Here is a 17,052-nt window from a genome sequence, read left to right as displayed (position 1 = left end):
TCCCAATAGTCTCTTCATTATGCCACAGTCATTATCTCTATTATTTCAAACAAGATAAATTATTTAGGAAACAGTTATTCATTCATAAAAATAAACATCATATTGTATATCATGGGCGACTAATTGCCATCAACAAGTTCTTACCGAAAACAATACCTCATAAAAGGGAGGAATTTAAAGGAATGGGGTGTGGTTGCCATTGGCTCTCCTTGCTCCCTATTTAGAGGGGTTTATAGAAAAGAACTTGGTGTTTAGTTTTGGTTGAACAATACATACACACCCCAAGAAGCTCATTTAGTAATAGACACAGGGTTAAAGCAGTATTAAACTCAAACGGTTTTAAGCTATTTAGAAAGCTGATGAAATCACTTACAATGGATGCTGCTCCTTGCGTTCTTTCTGCAGAATCAGCTGGTGCCCTGATATCCTGTTTTAGGGTGACCCCTTTCCATTACAGAGTCCTATGGAGCCACCCTTGTGTGTGCTAGTAAGCTGTGTGCGCCTCCACAATCACACAGGCACAGCAAGGCAAGCCACTTCCCTGCTCACTGCTCCCCTCTCCTCCCTTTCCTTAAGCTAGTAGATGAACATCAGCTAGAGACTGCTCTGTCCTTTGTGATCGTGTACTGGACAGGAAGTTTTTTTGTTTTGTGTGTGTTTAAATTTAATTTATTTTGTGAGCAATTTTTCTTTTTACACTTAACTTTATGGTTATCACATAGGGTGCTAAGAAGTACCTTATGTAATTACAAATGACAGTTACAGGTCCCCTTTATGGAGACATCAGGGGTCTCTAAGACCCCTAATGTCACCTACGGACCCCCAAAGAAGCTGAAGCACAGATGTGCTTCATCAGCTTCTCTCCGGTTTCTGTACCGGAGAGTGACAGAGGAATGCGGAAGTGGTGTAATAGACATCACTTCCTGCATTCAGAGACCGGGAGGAGAGCGGAGGGAGATCGCGTACTGATCTCCCTCCGTTCTCAGTGCACAGAGCCACATTGCCCGGGATGGATGGAGGACCAGGATCGCGGGGACGGCGGCGGCGTGACAGCATCGGCAGGTAAGGAGGGGGCGCACCCTCACCTGATCATACAAGCGATCGGGCGTCTTTACAGATCGCTGGCCGTTTAATATCCAGGCGGTTTCCCGCTCGTGTGCGCCAGGGGGCATGAAGGACGTCTAAAGACGCCCACCCGCATCCAGGAGAATTTGTCCGGCCGTCTTTCAACGTTCGGCGGACTGGAGGTGGTTAAACCCTGGGAATTGTGCCTACTATCCATTCCTTCATGGCCAGACGGGAAGCGGTTGAATAGAAATGTGATACTTATTTTTTTTTCAGATATGCTCTTTACTGATCAAATAAATGTTCTTATTATCTTATTACTATTTTTGGATATTTGATTGCTGCTCTGATCATGGAATGACAAAACACCTTCAAATATCGCTAACTATGCTCCTATTGCTACTCCTTTATGTTTCACAAAGATTCCCCCCTGCTTCCTACAGAGTCTTCGTACCTTGCTTCAACAAACTTGGATTTTTATGGACATTCTGATAATTCAAACAAATAAGAGAGGGAGTTAGAAAGCATATATGAAAAGGAGAACCATGGGGTTAAGGCTTTTCCCCATAGTTCTCCTTAGGGTAACGGGAGGACACAAACTAGCGTCCTCCCGTCACCCTAAGCTCAGTATATAGAGAGCTGCAGCTTGCGGTATACTGAGACGCCGCAGCTGAAGCGGATCCCGACAATTATGTCTGGATCCGCCCAGCTGCCTGAGTGACGGCTGGCTCTGCCTATCTAGAGGCAATGCCAGTTGTACCCGCCCCTCCCACGTCCGATCCGATCCTCCAGTCAGCGCTGGAGGATCGGAGCAGGGAGGGGGGAATCCAGCCACTCCCCTGTCACGGCAGAGAGACTTCCCGATCTACTGAGCCGACCTGTGACAGTTTCATTGTCACAGGTCGGCTAGAACTATGAGGTGAGTGAAAAGCACTCACCTCATAGTTCTCCTTTAACTTAAATGAGCTTTTCATGTTTACGTTTTATTTATATGTTATTACATTTACTACACATGCATTACTTAAATGTAGAGAAATATAAAAAGGTTCTGAGTGGGGTCACACAGTGGGGTCTTTTATATACTATCTGCAGAGCCCTTCGCCCCTATGAATATTTGTGAACGTTCGCTCTGTGAGGATATTAGTTGTTTCTTAACAAGGCACTGCATTTTCAAATGTTTAATGTAATACCGCATAATGACCACTAGATGGCGGTTGGGACCATAGAACATAAATACTTATTTCCTATGGTCCTTTAGCTCCATCTAGGTGCCGTGATGTGATGTTACTTTAAAAAGTTTAAACAAAATAACTGCTTGTGAAGAAAAAACTAAAGAACGTTCGTTTGGGCATACACTCCCACAAGAGGAACGTTCATAAATATTCATAGATCAGATTATACAATGACACAGGGAAGGGAATAATATGTGAAAGAACTTGCTGTGGTGGTGACAAGATGGAAATTAATGTGATAGTACCAGACCTTTGTGTCAACCTGGAGTCTTTCTTCTGCACAACTCTTCGTTTAGTATGAGTTATTTGTGTGACATTTGTGTGATGTTATTGTTGTATATAACTCATTAGTTGACACATTGTAGTGCATTGCTTACCCCCACTGCCCCCACTGCCAGGCCACACTGTATGCTCATTTTGCAAACATCTTAAAAGGAGAACTATGAGGTGAGTGATTTCCACTCACCTCATAGTTCTAGCCGACCTGTGACAATGAGACTGTCACAGGTCGGCTCAGTAGATCGGGAAGTGAGTGAACACATACCGGCGTTCGCTCACTTCTCGATTTCTAGCTTGCTTAAAGGCCTGATCACGTCCAGGAGCCTTGCAGCTTGAAAAAGCAGTACAGTTATTACTATTAATTACTGATGGGGTAGAGCCACACCGCTATCTAGAAGGATCCCAAAAATATTGTCAGGAACCACCCCGGCTGCCTAATTGACCGCTGGTTCTGCCTCTCTGCATGCGACTGAGAGCCAGAGTAAGCCGTGCCTGCCCCCTCCCTGGCCTGCAGCTCCATCTGGAGGAACAGAGAGGAGGGGGGGGGGATCCTTGCAAGGGGCAGAGAATGACAGTCACTGCTCTCTGCTGTCTGATCAGTGGTCAAGTGATTGGTCAGCTTTTGGTCTTGGCTGTAAGCATTAGCATGGTCTACGCTCCCCAAACTTCTTCAATATTTGTTTTATCGCAGTTTGATCTAGCGTTGTGCATAATCTTAAATATGTAATGCTGCATTGCCAGTCGCTTACATAAAAAATGATTTCCTATAGAAAAGGTCTAATTGAATGTCTTCTGGTGTTGAAGAATGGATTTAAAAGCAAACACCACTGTGTGCCAATTATTAGGGTGCTTCAATACAAAAATTCTACACAATTCCATCTCCACAACTATGGATTGATATTTTGAAGGATTTAAAGGCTGCTCACATCTCAGTTTTGATTGGTTTGTGGGTTAAGGCCCTGCATTAAAATGTGCCAAAAGAAGGGGCACACGATATGCTTTCCAGAAGCCCACCTAAAAGTTTGTAATGTGCTTTATAGAGGCTAGACAAGGTAGGCAACCTTGGCTCTCCAGCTGTGCTGAAACTACAAATCCCATAAGGCATTGCAAGCCACAGGCATGACTCCCAGAGACAGAAGCATGATGGGATATGTAGTTTCAGCACAGTGGGAGAGCCCAGGTTGCCTACCCCTGGGCTAGAGTATAACTGCATTCCATACATTTTGGCACAGGTTCCCAAACCTGTTCTTAGGACTTAACATTTTGTGAACTACTCTTCAAATATATATTTTTTTAAAAATCAGTTGTATCAATGATGATAATTAAAGGAGTTAATGAAGACAAGGCAAAAAGTGGCATAAAAACTGGACTGGTAAACACTATGGGTGCCTTGTGATCATTTAAACCAGTCAGTAAATGTTATATAGAGACAAAAGGTCTGCTGTATATAGACATCCGTGCAGATTCTGCGTTTCTCTGATAACCTTTCCACTGTAAACACTACCAAAGCTGAACTCAATACAGCTCTAAATTCATCATACATAATGACATTTTTTTTTTTTTTAAATACATGCATTGTAAGTACCCAAGTGTGACCTTGTATCAGCCCCTGGCAGTCCCTGTACAACAGAGTTTAGTCTGCAGGAGGAAGAAGCAGCACAGGAAGCCAGTTAGTTGGGCTGCAGCACTGCAAGGAGCATGCTAATAGGCGGAGAGAGCAAAGTGCCAGAGATGAGCTCGTTAGTCCGCAGCTTCTTTTTTCTTTCAATGTTCGATCACAGACTGGGGGCATTGAGAATACTTGTAAGAGCTACTGAACTGCAGCAGAGACAAAAACTTGCCTCCTTCCCTGCCAGAAAGAGCTGTGTAAATCTCAGAATTGGTTAGACATAGATGTAAATCCTTTGGTAAGTAAAACAGCTACCACATATATACTTCATTTTAGGGCTGGTAATGATTAACATTTTCGTGTTCGATTAATGGAAATTTTTTTAAAATCAATTAAATCGATTAATTTCGATTAATTATAATGCACATACAGATCCAACTACATTGGCCTATACACATACAGCACAGCAATGAAGTAATAAAATGAACTAGGATCACACTAATCCAGCACGTTATTAATCTCACGTGCCCCACTCAATATGGCCGCCGCTTGAGTGGGGCAACTCAGAATAATAACGTGCTGGGTTAGTGTGATCCTAGTTCATTTTATTACTTCATTGCTGTGCTGTATGTGTATAGGCCAATGCCTTGGCTGGTGCAGAAAGTTTCTTGGGCAAACTCACCGCGCCCAAGTGGCTCTGTTGGCTAACGAAGACATCGGCGTCACCGGGCTCCTCCCCCCCCTTCCCTTTGTTAGCTGTCACGGACATCGACGTCACCGGACTCCTCCCCCCTTCCCTTCACTAGCCGACGGAGCCACTTGGGGAAGGGGGGAGGAGTCCGGTGACGTCTATGTCCGTGACGTCACCAGAGCGCCGATGGGACTTCAGGAAGCCGGCGGAGAGGTGAGCGTTTTCATTAGCGATCAAAAAGTTTAACGATTAATCGACAAATTAATCTTTAAATTTCCACAGCCCTACTTCATTTGTGTATCGAACTCCTGGCCTAGAGTACAGCTTTACACCACTATTATTTTTATATAAAAGACCTCTCCTCAAAACCTCTATTTGAAAAAAAAAGTTTACTTCATCAAACCCCCACCATTAAAAGTTACAATTCACACAGAACAGAAAAAAATGGAAGCTGCCATTAAAATAGGAAAATCTTTTTCTTTATATTACCAGTGACATTGTGCCAATTGTGGCTTCTCTCATTACTACAAGAGCCCAAAATATACATATAAAAATATTTTATTTGTTATTTAAAAAGCAATATTTCCTTTGCATACATTTGTTCCCTGTGTATTGGGTGTGCTAAGGTCCATGCTGCTGCAACGGGTTCCTAAGGTAGTCCTGGTATTCATGTCCGACATGATTCCATGTTCCCTTGTTGCACATTGGCAGGTGGCCCGCCCAGCGGTGCCATGTCTTCAACAAGAGCACTAAGTCTGCCTGGAATCTCGGTTGTCCAAACAAATCCTCGGCATAGACTCTGCTCTTGTTACAGAAGATAAAGAATCCTTTTCGCAGATTAAAAAGTTGGTTTGTTCATGTATTCTTCCATTGTCTGCAGAAATAAGATAAACAATTGTTCCAAAGTCTGCATTTCTGTTGTATTTATTTAACACGGATTACATCTAGTAAATGTAAGTTATGGAAGGTCATCAGGACTTTCATCCAATTTCCACTTTAAAACAGAGCTGGCAGTTATTTGTTCCCAATTGTTTTAGTTATGAGAATAGTTTCTTTTCACTGACAATACACAGGGATGACAAAAGTTAGGAACCAGTTCACATTTCTGAGCTTTACTGGTTACCTGAATACCTAGATTTGTCTCAGCGTGTGCCAATCAAATATTTTTAGCAGTGCACAACTTTTCCAAGTTAGAACTATTTTCATGAAGCTTCCACTTCACCTGAGTTAAAAGCTTCCCATTCTTTAATGAGAAGGGCTGGGCATGGGGTTACAGGGCCATCCCGTAAAACAACTCATTGTTCAACTGACCAGGGCTTGGGACATAGTCCTTTGTCTGTTGCTCAAAATGGCCTATTCCCTTGGGAGTTAGTTCCTCAGTATTTGGCACTATTTAGTCCACTGGCCAACCAATATTTGGCTCCTTAACTACCTGCTGTCCGGCCATTGTAATTAAAACGGCCGGACAGGGCGGGTGGGCGTCTTTAGACGTCCTATCCCGTCCCGCTCGTGCCCGCCGCTAGGCGGCGTGCACGAGCGGGAAACCGGCTTTGAATGTAAACAGAGTCTGTAGAGACGCCCGATCGCTTGTAATATTATTATTATTATACAGGATTTATATAGCGCCAACAGTTTGCGCATCGCTTTTATATGCGGTCGGGTGTGCGCCCCCTCCATCGCCGCCGCTGCTGGTGATCCCGGGCTCCGCTGTTCCCGGTGTGAGCCCGGGACAAGCACAGCAGTTCTGCGGCCGGAGATCAAACGGAGCTCAGTACACGATCTCCGCTTGATCTCTTCCTCTGTCACTCTCCGCTAAAGAAACCGGAGAGAAGCTGGTGAAGCAGGTCTCTGCTTCATCAGCTTCTCTGGGGGTCCCTAGGTGACATTAGGGGTCTTAAAGACCCCTGATGTCTCCATAAAGAGGACCTGTCACTGCAAATTGGCTATCACATAGGGAGCTTGTTTGCTCCCTATGTGATAGCAATAAAGTTCAGTGGAAAAAAAAAAAGGTTTAAAAAAATTTGTTACAAAAAAAATGTAAAAATTAAAAATCGCATATTAGAATAATAAAAAAAATTAAAGTCCCCGCCCCCACATGCAAACGTGCGTCAAGCCCGCCTACGTGCGAAAACGTTGATTACATCCATTGCGCTGCACATGTTACATATCGCCGCGAACGTCGGAATGAGAGCAATAGTTCTAGGGTCATCAATCACTGATAAAACTAAACTGATGAGCGGTAAAAGCTTTTAAAGCGTCAGCTATGGTCAATTTTGAGTATGGTAGTTTTTTGCGATTTAATGGGTGCGCGCAATTTTAAAGCTTGACATGTTTGGTGTCTATTTACCCGACATGACCCCGTCTTTTATATTTTACCAAAAAATTGGGTAATAATAAATGTTTTATAACATAACGTAGGGAGAACAGGTTTTTTTTCAAAATTTTCGGTACTTTTTTTGTTATACAGTAAAAAAAAAAAGTCCTTAAAGCTCTGCCAACTTAGCCACAGGTTGGGCCTTGCAGACTAAAGGCCTTCTCAGGGTAGGATAGCTTGTTTGCTTCATCTCCCATTGATATGCCAAGTGCCAAACTGAATTTTTGGGATTATAGTGACATGATTCTGTTCAACTGGCCATGGCTTCGTATCTTAGTATAGAGGATCAATTCTGTAGAAAACCAAGTCCTATTTCCATTCTTCAAGCTGTCTAGGGCTGGATATCCCAGGACTATATCAAGGACTGTTAGCTTGCCAGAGCTAAGGGGCCTTGTGCTTGCATTAGCTTTGGCACTTGCTCAACTTGATAAGGCATGCCATCAAGTTAATTTAGCTGGCCAGAGCACCTTATAAAACTTAAGCACTTTGTCATTTATCCACCCTTGGGTTTCTGTTGTCTGGCTATGCAGGTTTTACTGGTTCCTTAACACGATATGTCTTGATGGATTCCTTCTGGCCACACAGGGAAGGCAGCCCCTGGAATCCATTAAATCTGAAAAATGACTAAACTAACAGCAGGCATGAGTAATACTTGACAAATGAATGTATAAAGAATGTTAATAATCACAAAACCCAAGGAAACAAAAGAAGCAGAAACAATATGCAGAGAACTGTGGGTTTTGGAAGCAAGAATTGGCAACTACTAACTTTAAGGTTAGCATATTAACCTTAATATTCGGTTACCTCTTGTAACATGTCAGCATCCTCAATGGCTCGCACCACCAGCTCTTTGGAGGTCTCCTGAACTTCTCCACCCATCAGAAATTCATCCAAGATAAAATATGCTTTCTCAAAATTAAATATTAGGTCCAGCTCACAGACCTAGAAGATATAGAATATATATTTTATTTATATCATTTAAGCATGTGGTAGCTCAGCATTGTATTAATAATGTAAACAAGGGCTATTCAAAGTCAGTGTATGATCTTATGAATGCCAGACGTACTGTAACATTTCACAACCTGAGCATACAAAATATTGCAAAGTAGAGGTTACCTGTAGTGAAAATTCCATATTAAAACAAATCCGTAGGTTCAGTGCTGAAAGCAGCTGTGTTTCTATGTAAATCTCAATTTTATTCTTAAAGTTAAATTAAGCCTTACCTCCTTAGCCTTTCTGAATGGTCAATAAAACGGAACAGCAAGGCAAAGGAGCTGGAAAGTAAAGGGCCGAGTTTGAATTTAAATAGAATTTATTATGTGGTGTCTAACACAGGAAAGAACTTTCCCTGTCACATAATAAAATGACATTCATATTTATGATACTGAACAAACACATTATTTGGAAAATGTGCAAAGTGTAATCAATACTTGAACACTGTGCACCATAACATGTTTACATACAGTATCAGTCCTATAGTCGTCATCCATACATAAAGGAGTTCTAACCCTTGATTCATCTGAATATGTCTAAAAGTAAAGATGAAGGAATAACTCTTACATGGGTAACAGAACATCACCTCAATGTCATTTCAGAAAAACACACACATTAATAAAACATTAAGAGGAATAAAAAAAAAAAAAAAAAAAATTGTGAGTGGCCAGCTCTCCTCAGCATGGGGAGGACAGCCCATGACTTCCTACAACTTTAAAGCACGACTGGCAAAGACAAATTGCTCTCAGAGTTTGGATATCAGCTTATTTCCACATCAGTCATTTGAGCTTCCAAAATTGTAAAAAAAATAAAAAAAAATAAAAAAAAAGCTGTAATAAGCTGTATTAAGATATCTCGGCAGTTTTCACTGGAAATCATAAAGAAGTTTTTGTTTAACCCACAAACGTCCTCCCACAAGTCTGCTGTGAGGCTTTTTGCGGGGTCATAATTTCTCCAAAAACAGTATTTTGGTGACAAAAGGGGAGGATAGAGGGTCTCTTCACGATCAATAAATGTATAATACAGAAAGTATCAATGGGTGGTTGCGTAAAAAATAGCATGCTTTTATAGTTAGACTTACAAAACCCAGTTTGCCATAATGGGAACCTGTCATGACACAAACGTGAACTTTACAATTTACATATGCCTAGCTGTCATGCTGGTCCTCTGGCTTCCATTCTGAGTGTCTAGCCTGGGGATAGAAAACAAATAAGGCTTTTCCTGATCTGCATACTTGTTTAAAGGCAGTATGTACTGAAGCCAGTAGGCCAGCATTATAGCCAGGCATCTAACATTTTTAGAAGCAGGTCAACAGCAGCAGCCCATATTTCTTTTAGGAAAGTTTTACTTTAAAAGTGAGATTTATGGTCCAAAATATAATGCATTCACAATTATGTATGAGTCAGGAATTACTTACATTCCCAAAGTATTTATCAAGCAGCTCTACAAGTCGATGGACAGTCTCCAGTGTCAGCAACTCATTGTCCTGATCCTCTATGGCACAGCAGAAGTACAGACTTGCATACCTGCAAATGGAGGAGGAAACAAGTATTACATGATACCATAAGACCACTGGAGGGATGCCAGTACGCCATGGTATAGTCCCATTGACAGAGAGACAATAATACCAATTTATACCAGACACATTTTTTTGAAGTACAAAGATTTTCTCTGTGGCAGAGTATTTCTTACAGTACACTAATTTAATACTGATGTTAGAAAGAAAGAACTGCCAGTAGATCTATAGTTATGACCTTGGGGTTATTTGTCACTTTTTTTAAAGATAGCATCCAGTGTCTGGGATTAGGAACAATGAAAATCAGGAAGGGTCACCGACACTCCAATAGTGATGCAAGAATGTCTTTTATTGACGCATGTTCACAAAGCAAAAACAGGAAAATTGTATTTCATACTTACCGTAATTTTCCTTTCCTGACTAGCTCCATGGCGGCACACAGATGGGTTCAATATATTTTGTGCCGCCATGGAGCTGTCAGGAAAATGATGTTTCAGGGCTACTTTTGGCCCCTTTATCAGACAAATGATGTGACCACAATGTGACTTAGAACCTGAGGAAGGACCTTTGTAAAAAAAAAACCCTTGGAGCCAAAGCCAACCTGAAGGGAAGAGCCACAAATGAATAATGAAGGTCCCCTATAGCAAAAAGAAGGAAATGCTGATGAGCCGGAAACACAGGATTGTGTAGATAAGCATTCTTTATGTTCATATAAACCAAAAAAAGTGAGGCGACACTCAACCAAATGGATTCCATCCAGAATTTGTGAGTGCATACAAACGCATTTGGAGCTTTAATCCAGAATTGGATGACTGCCTTCATTGGGTCTGGGAACCATAAATGGAGGAGTCATAACCCTGAAAATGTTCTGCAAAAGGAATGGGAATAATAACCCCTTGATCCAACACACTTTAAATTGCGCAAAAAAAGATTTGTCCGACGCTGCTAAGACATGGGCAGCCAGGATGCAAAGAACCGAGGAGGAGGAAGAAGATGAAAATATTTTGTAACCTGTGGATACCACCTCTCAAACCTAAGCATATGAAATTTGAGCTTCCCAGGTCACCACAAATACCATCAGCCGTTCCCCCCACCTGTGATGGAAAAGGTTGGGGTTGACCTTCATGCTATAGATTGCCACAGTGGCGATCTGATCCTGAATTGTATCTATTTTCTTTTCGAGATGAATGGCAATATCCTGGGCAGTGAGTGAGTTAGTGGGTGGTGGCGGTGGAGGACATAGTAGAGTTAAAAGTAGAAAAGAACTGACGAGGTCTGGATGAGAGTGTTAGTGAGCGTGACAAAATAAGTGTGTTTGGCAGCACGGAGGAAGGAATTATATTTTAGGAGGGCGGCTTTATACAGGGGGAAGTCTTGCAGAAGCCTAGTTTTCCGCCACAGTCGTTCAAGAGTAAACTAAATGGGAGAGTGTAGTCCATCACAGGAGTGAGCTTGGAGCGGTGGCTACTTTACAACACACACAGGGACCATGGGGAACAAAAGTAGCCACCCTCCCCACCCCAAGCAGAACGCATAGCCTCAACTAAAAATATTGGAAAATATTCAAATAAGAGTTCAGAGACTGAGCACGCTCGTGGTTCTGAATTGTAGAGCAGACGTTCTACCACTAGAAAATACAGTACACAAGGTCTCACTAGAAAAAAAAATCTGAGAAAGAAAGAGGCGGGGTTATACAGGGGGTAGCTTAACTTTTTTTGTTTGCCAGTGTCTAAACCTCCTAAAGGCGGCAGTATAACCCACATGTCATATTCTATTCTACAATCCTGTGTCCCTCAATGGAGGATAAAGAAAAGAAGACCTGAAACGTTACCTCTTGTACACAAGTTTTAGATCCTGCCAATCAACGAAGCTGCTGGTCTTGGGATTCCGGGAAAGCATGATGTGCATCAGCTCCCTTGTTATCTTGCGCTTCTCCTTCTCAGGCAGTGTGATATACCATTTCTGCAGTCGCAACTTCCCTTGCCGGCTGAACAGCAGGAGAAATCGAATCTGCAAGGGATTGAATAGAAAGAATAAGTAAATGAGAGCCTTCCAAGACAGACCACAATTTCTTACTGCTGAGGTTTGATGTAATTAAGTTCCCTCATCACACAGTCGGCTATAGTATAATTTCATAAAACAATTGATATGCACATACAGTATTTCCTTTACGATACAAGATGTACTTTAAAAAAAAAAAAAAAACATACACAAAATATAAGTGTTGCCAGTGGCTAGGTGGTGTAACCATTTGAGTACCAGCCTGTATATACCCCTTCATTACCAGCCCATTTTTCAGTGTTTTTGTGCTGTGATAGTTTGACTGACAATTATTCTGTCATGCAACACTGTACCCAAATGAATCTGATATTTTTTACACACAGAAAGAGCTTACTTTAGTTGGTATTTAATAACCACATATTTTATTTTTTACTATATAAAGAAAAATAAAAAAAGGCAAAATGTGGGTTTGTTTACAATTACCTTTCCTTTCCTCATAAAATATGGTCCCAAATCATTGGTAGCCAGTGCATAAATAACTCCCCCACCACACACACACCCTTATCTTAAAAAAATTAAAAACACAAAAATGATTTGGTTAGTGGCACTTTGTTTGTTAACTATAGTGTTTACACTTATGATAGTGATTGGTTCACGTTAATTACAAGCAAACCTTCGAGCTTCAGAGATCACTGTGCCTCACAAAAAGATGGCTGCACTTGTCTTGTGGATCAGTTTAAAAAGTAGATTTTAAAAGCTGATAAAATATAATTTGAAACAATTTTGAGCAAAAGGAGTAATAAGTAATAATAATTCCAGCATAAAAATATTAATTCAAATATATTCCTCAATAGCCACATAGAGGATATAAATCAACTCTGAGTGCAACAAACATCTTTGCAAACCCAGATATTACCAGATGTATCCATGACATCATCACTGTGCTACACATAGCTTGTGCCAAGAGCAGAGCTGTGGGAGGGACTCAGCAGGCCCCACCCACTACAGGCTGCCTGCAGAAAACTACAAGTGGGGACGGAGTTAAGACCAGTCAGCCTGCAGAAGGACAGAGATCAGCAGTCACTGGTCTTTATTACAGGAGGCTCCTGCATAGAGCTAAAGTTTCATGCTGGATTACTACATAGATCTGGAAGAAGTACACAAAGCACACCAAGATTACAGTAATACACATGACTCTTTTAGTTAAACAATATTTGTTTGTTGTGGAGTTCAGCTTTAAGGGTTGCTGACAAGCTAAACATTTCTCACTCATTTCTCATTGAGTGCAGTGAATATTCAGTAAGAGATGGCGAAACAGATTCAGCAGCTGACAAAACACCCTCGGCAGTGTTTTGGACCAGAAAAAATCAGTTCCACACAACAGATGTCACATTAAACACCATGCTCCGGACTCGTTCTGCTCCAGTTTTGATAAACTCCCCCCAATGTATCTTTCCATTCCCCGGTCACACATGGAACACAAGCATCTTGTGGCAGAGTTTTGTAGTGACTACAAGATCACTCTCCTCAGGCCCCTTTCACACGGGCTGGATCCGTTCCAATCAGCTCCACTGAATGGGAGCAGAACGGAACAGATATCCCTTTCCTGACATCTGTGTCCAAAGTGAGTGAATTATCTTAATTGTAAACTTACATTGGTCCAGCTTGGCTCAATGTAAGTATCCATATTTGACATCTGGAGGGTCGCTGGGGATGCTGAAAATCGCTGTGCTACATACACTGATGGACATGATTTTCTGGGTGCAGCTCCAGCGCCTTCCTCTTTGCACACTCAACACAGTGCTTGCTTGGCACTGCCACCATTTAAAGAATACAATGAATACAAGGCGTTCTCTGTTTGGATGAGGCGGACAGAAGGGACAGATGACATCATGATCTCCACCTCACCCAATTAAGAGGGGAAGCTTCTTTTATCGAAGCCCGTGGACGTGCATCTAAACAAACTTCCCCCTGTGAACAAAAAAAGTGAACCGTGAAATCACAGCACACAAAAACGTGCACAAGGGTGCAAGTTCCTTCCAAAGAAGGGACCTACTTCCCGACCCCCCGGGGCGCAAGGCTCCTGACAGGGGTTGAGATACTTTGGACCACCAACCCGAAGGCCGATGGTCCATTTCCTTTGGGGACCTGCCGAAACAGGTCCCCCACAGTACTTGGCAAGGGGGCTCTCCCGAAGAGAGACCCCCTTCCTGGGTGGGAGGAGACAGAGAACCCCCTACGAGGCACAGAATCTCCTCCCAGCGTCAGGAATAGGCCCCGAAGAAACCTGCACCTTTCGCATCTGTGGGTCAAATTTAAAAATAAAAAAAAAGTGCCAAACGCGCATAGAGTGCATAAATAAATCTAAAGTGCCAGTGCACCACGCTGACAGGCCTTAGGGGCCGGAGTGCAAAAATATTGCCCCGGACTAGCCATAAGGCCTGTCCAAGAGGCGTTGTGCAGAAAAAGCAATATGGTGTGTGACCGAGTGCTACAGTGAGTCACGTGGGGTCCCATACCCAAGTGACTTTCTGAGCACCCCTGGGACGCCACCCCCAGGGGGCACAACACCACGGGCTTCTGCCGCCCCCGAACCCTCGAGCCAGACCAAGCTTCGCATCTGTTCAGTCAGAAAGCCATGTACTGAGCGGTTCCCCTCTCACAGGAAGCCGCCCCACACGCTCTTTCACTCCAGCGAGTACTAAGTAACCATCCCCCACAAGGACGGTTCTTTTCCCCACCGAAAACTGATAAGAACAGATACTACACTTGATCTTAGCCAAAAGGCCGAGAAGCGATGCCCAGGTTAAAAATTACATGCGTCTATGAAATGGCGACAAAATATGGTACTCCGAATTGTCCTTTGCCGACATTCTAAAAGCCCGTACAGGTCATCAGTTTAGAGATGCATGTAAAAATCTGCCCTAAAATTATTGCTCTCACGCTAGCGTGAGCGGCGATACCAAACATGTTTAGCGCAATTGTCAATTTCGTACGTAGGTGCACCCGCTCACGGGAGGCGGAGGACTTTACTTTTTTTTAGGCTGGGGTGTTGGGTGAGAGGGGACACGCACTATCCCGGTCCCTAGAAGCGATCTGGCAGCAGCTCAGCCACCAGAATCACTTCCACTGTAAAGCAGACAATCAGCTTTAAAAAATGTAAACAGAGTCTGTTTAAATGGGCCTGCCGCCGTTGTATGAAACACGACAGTGGCAGCAAAAGGTTCAGGCTAGGTTCACACCAATGCGATTGAGCTGGTGAGCCGCTTTCGTGCAGTTGTCACGCATTTTTGTTTGCGCCATTTTGTTTTGAAAACCACGTGGTTTTCAATGCATAGAGATGTCTATGGGACACAAACCGCGCAACAACTGCCTGAAAATAGAACCTGCACCTTTTTGCGCAACAGGCAATATCTACCGTGCAGCAAATCTCAAAAGATATGAACAGCTTCCACAGACTTGAATGGAAATCTCAGTTTTGTGCGATATCGTGCGGACAAATCGCCTAGGTGTGAACCTAGCCTCAAAAGGTAACCTTGTCTGAGAAAGATGTGGAGGCAGTCTCATTCTGCAGATACCATATTGCCTGGCTATTATGCAGACCCTTTGGTTTCAATCATTAGAGTCACTACCCCAGAACATGTATGCAGATAATGACTGACTCCCTACTTTCCCAATTTGCATACTTGTTCCAATTCAGTAGACAGACGGTTTGAAGCCATTGGGTCAACAGAATAATCAGACAACTTTCTCAGGTCAGCAATGGTAGCTTTCATGTATCGCTGAAGAAAGGTTAACTTTAAAATAGAATCATTTCTAACATTTCTGAGACTTTCATCTCCAGGTATTTAACCACTTCAAGACCAGGTGTTTAGACCCCCTTCCTAGCCAGGCCATTTTTCAGTATTCAGCGCTGCGGTACTTTGACTGACATTTTGCATTTATGGTCAAAAAAATGTAAATAAATATGTATTTCTATATTGAATTTCCATAAGTTGTATCCCACTCCTAATAACCATATTCATCTAGAAGTTTGTAAACATATTTATTGAAGAAGTCCATTGAACATACTTCCTCAATGCGATGACACATTTTCACTCAGCCCTGTGAATACGCACTTCCAGAATACGCAAGTTTGCAGAACCTGATGGGAAAGTGGTAGGATCTATAGATATAATTACAGGCTTGCTCCAGGTCATCACCACACCTGACTAATTCTTCTACTGAGAGAATGGCCTGGGTTAAACTAGGAGAAGTCTTTAAAGATTTCTCAGCAATGCTCTGCTGATGTAACCTTCCCAGGATGCAATGCTTTGGCACATTACATCATTTGTGCCAGAACTGGACCAGAAGTGGAAAAAAAGAAATTGAAAGTAAAATAAAAAGGATGGTTTAGCTAATGTAAGATGATTTCATATCAGCATGCAGAGCTGTATGCTGATGTGATTTTTACTCAAAGGGTCACAACACATTGTCTGCAAAAAGATGAATTGTCTCACAACAGATCCTACTCCGAGATCCTGGACGTTTTTTATCCTGTCTAATCGTACAAGAGAAAAAAACTAGAACTTTCATAACAGGGACAAATAGGCAAGGGAAAGCACTGATGTGTCCCTCTAAAATCACCAGAACCAGACATCTTAAGGACAAGGTCATGTGGGGAAAAAAAAAATATATATATATATATTCCTTGTATATCTTCCAGGATCCCCGTTTATTCACTAGAAATCTAGGCATCTAGTACTGTTGGCATTGGAACCTCCCGGAGTGTCAGTATGGCAAAAGAAATGCTGGAGAAAACCTAAGCATCCTAACTGCTAGGAAACAACTACAAATCTTTACTAAACAACATGGAAGCAGATGTACGATGTTATGCAGAAGACTAAGCAGAGAAGATCTGCGGCTTAAAAGTGAAAAAGATGAAGAATGGTCATGAAGTACTTCTTTAGAAACAAAAAGAGGCTGGTCAAGGTCATCAGCAGACCTTGTGGGGTGAGTAGTTAGTACATTCCGACCTCTAGATCAGTGGTTCTCAACCTGTGTAACCTCGGGACCCACATGTTTCCTTGGTCATTAAGGCGTGACCCAAAAATGATTTCATTTCTGAAACATTTTAATTTATTACACAAAACAACTTGTGCAGTATTCAGCAATATATATTTTGCTGAAAGTAAATGAATTAAAAAAAATTTAAAAGTTTATAAAGAATAAAAATTAAATATTTAAAAAAAGTAAAATAAAAACGTGTGGGGGTGGCGGTTGCGGGGTACAGTTCCAATGGATGTTTATATA

At 42.2% G+C, this 17,052-nt stretch overlaps 1 protein-coding gene across 1 annotated transcript in view; it reads right to left on the bottom strand.

Annotated features, from left to right (window-relative positions):
• Positions 1 to 5,418: 5,418 nt before the first annotated feature.
• Positions 5,419 to 17,052, bottom strand: part of AP1S3 (adaptor related protein complex 1 sigma 3 subunit) — a 24,036-nt gene continuing 12,402 nt past the window's right edge. Inside the window, exons 2-5 of the mRNA XM_018563486.1 lie at positions 11,591 to 11,769; positions 9,661 to 9,769; positions 8,055 to 8,192; positions 5,419 to 5,750 (exon numbers count right to left, since the gene is read on the bottom strand). Coding sequence (XP_018418988.1) covers positions 5,715 to 5,750; positions 8,055 to 8,192; positions 9,661 to 9,769; positions 11,591 to 11,769 — 462 coding nt within the window. The 3' untranslated portion in view covers positions 5,419 to 5,714. The remainder of the gene's footprint in view (positions 5,751 to 8,054; positions 8,193 to 9,660; positions 9,770 to 11,590; positions 11,770 to 17,052) is intronic.

This window comes from Nanorana parkeri, unplaced genomic scaffold (assembly GCF_000935625.1).
Source record: "Nanorana parkeri isolate BGI_ZX_2015 unplaced genomic scaffold, ASM93562v1 scaffold667, whole genome shotgun sequence".
Taxonomy (NCBI): domain Eukaryota; kingdom Metazoa; phylum Chordata; class Amphibia; order Anura; family Dicroglossidae; genus Nanorana; species Nanorana parkeri.
This window is presented reverse-complemented; position numbering and strand designations above follow the sequence as displayed.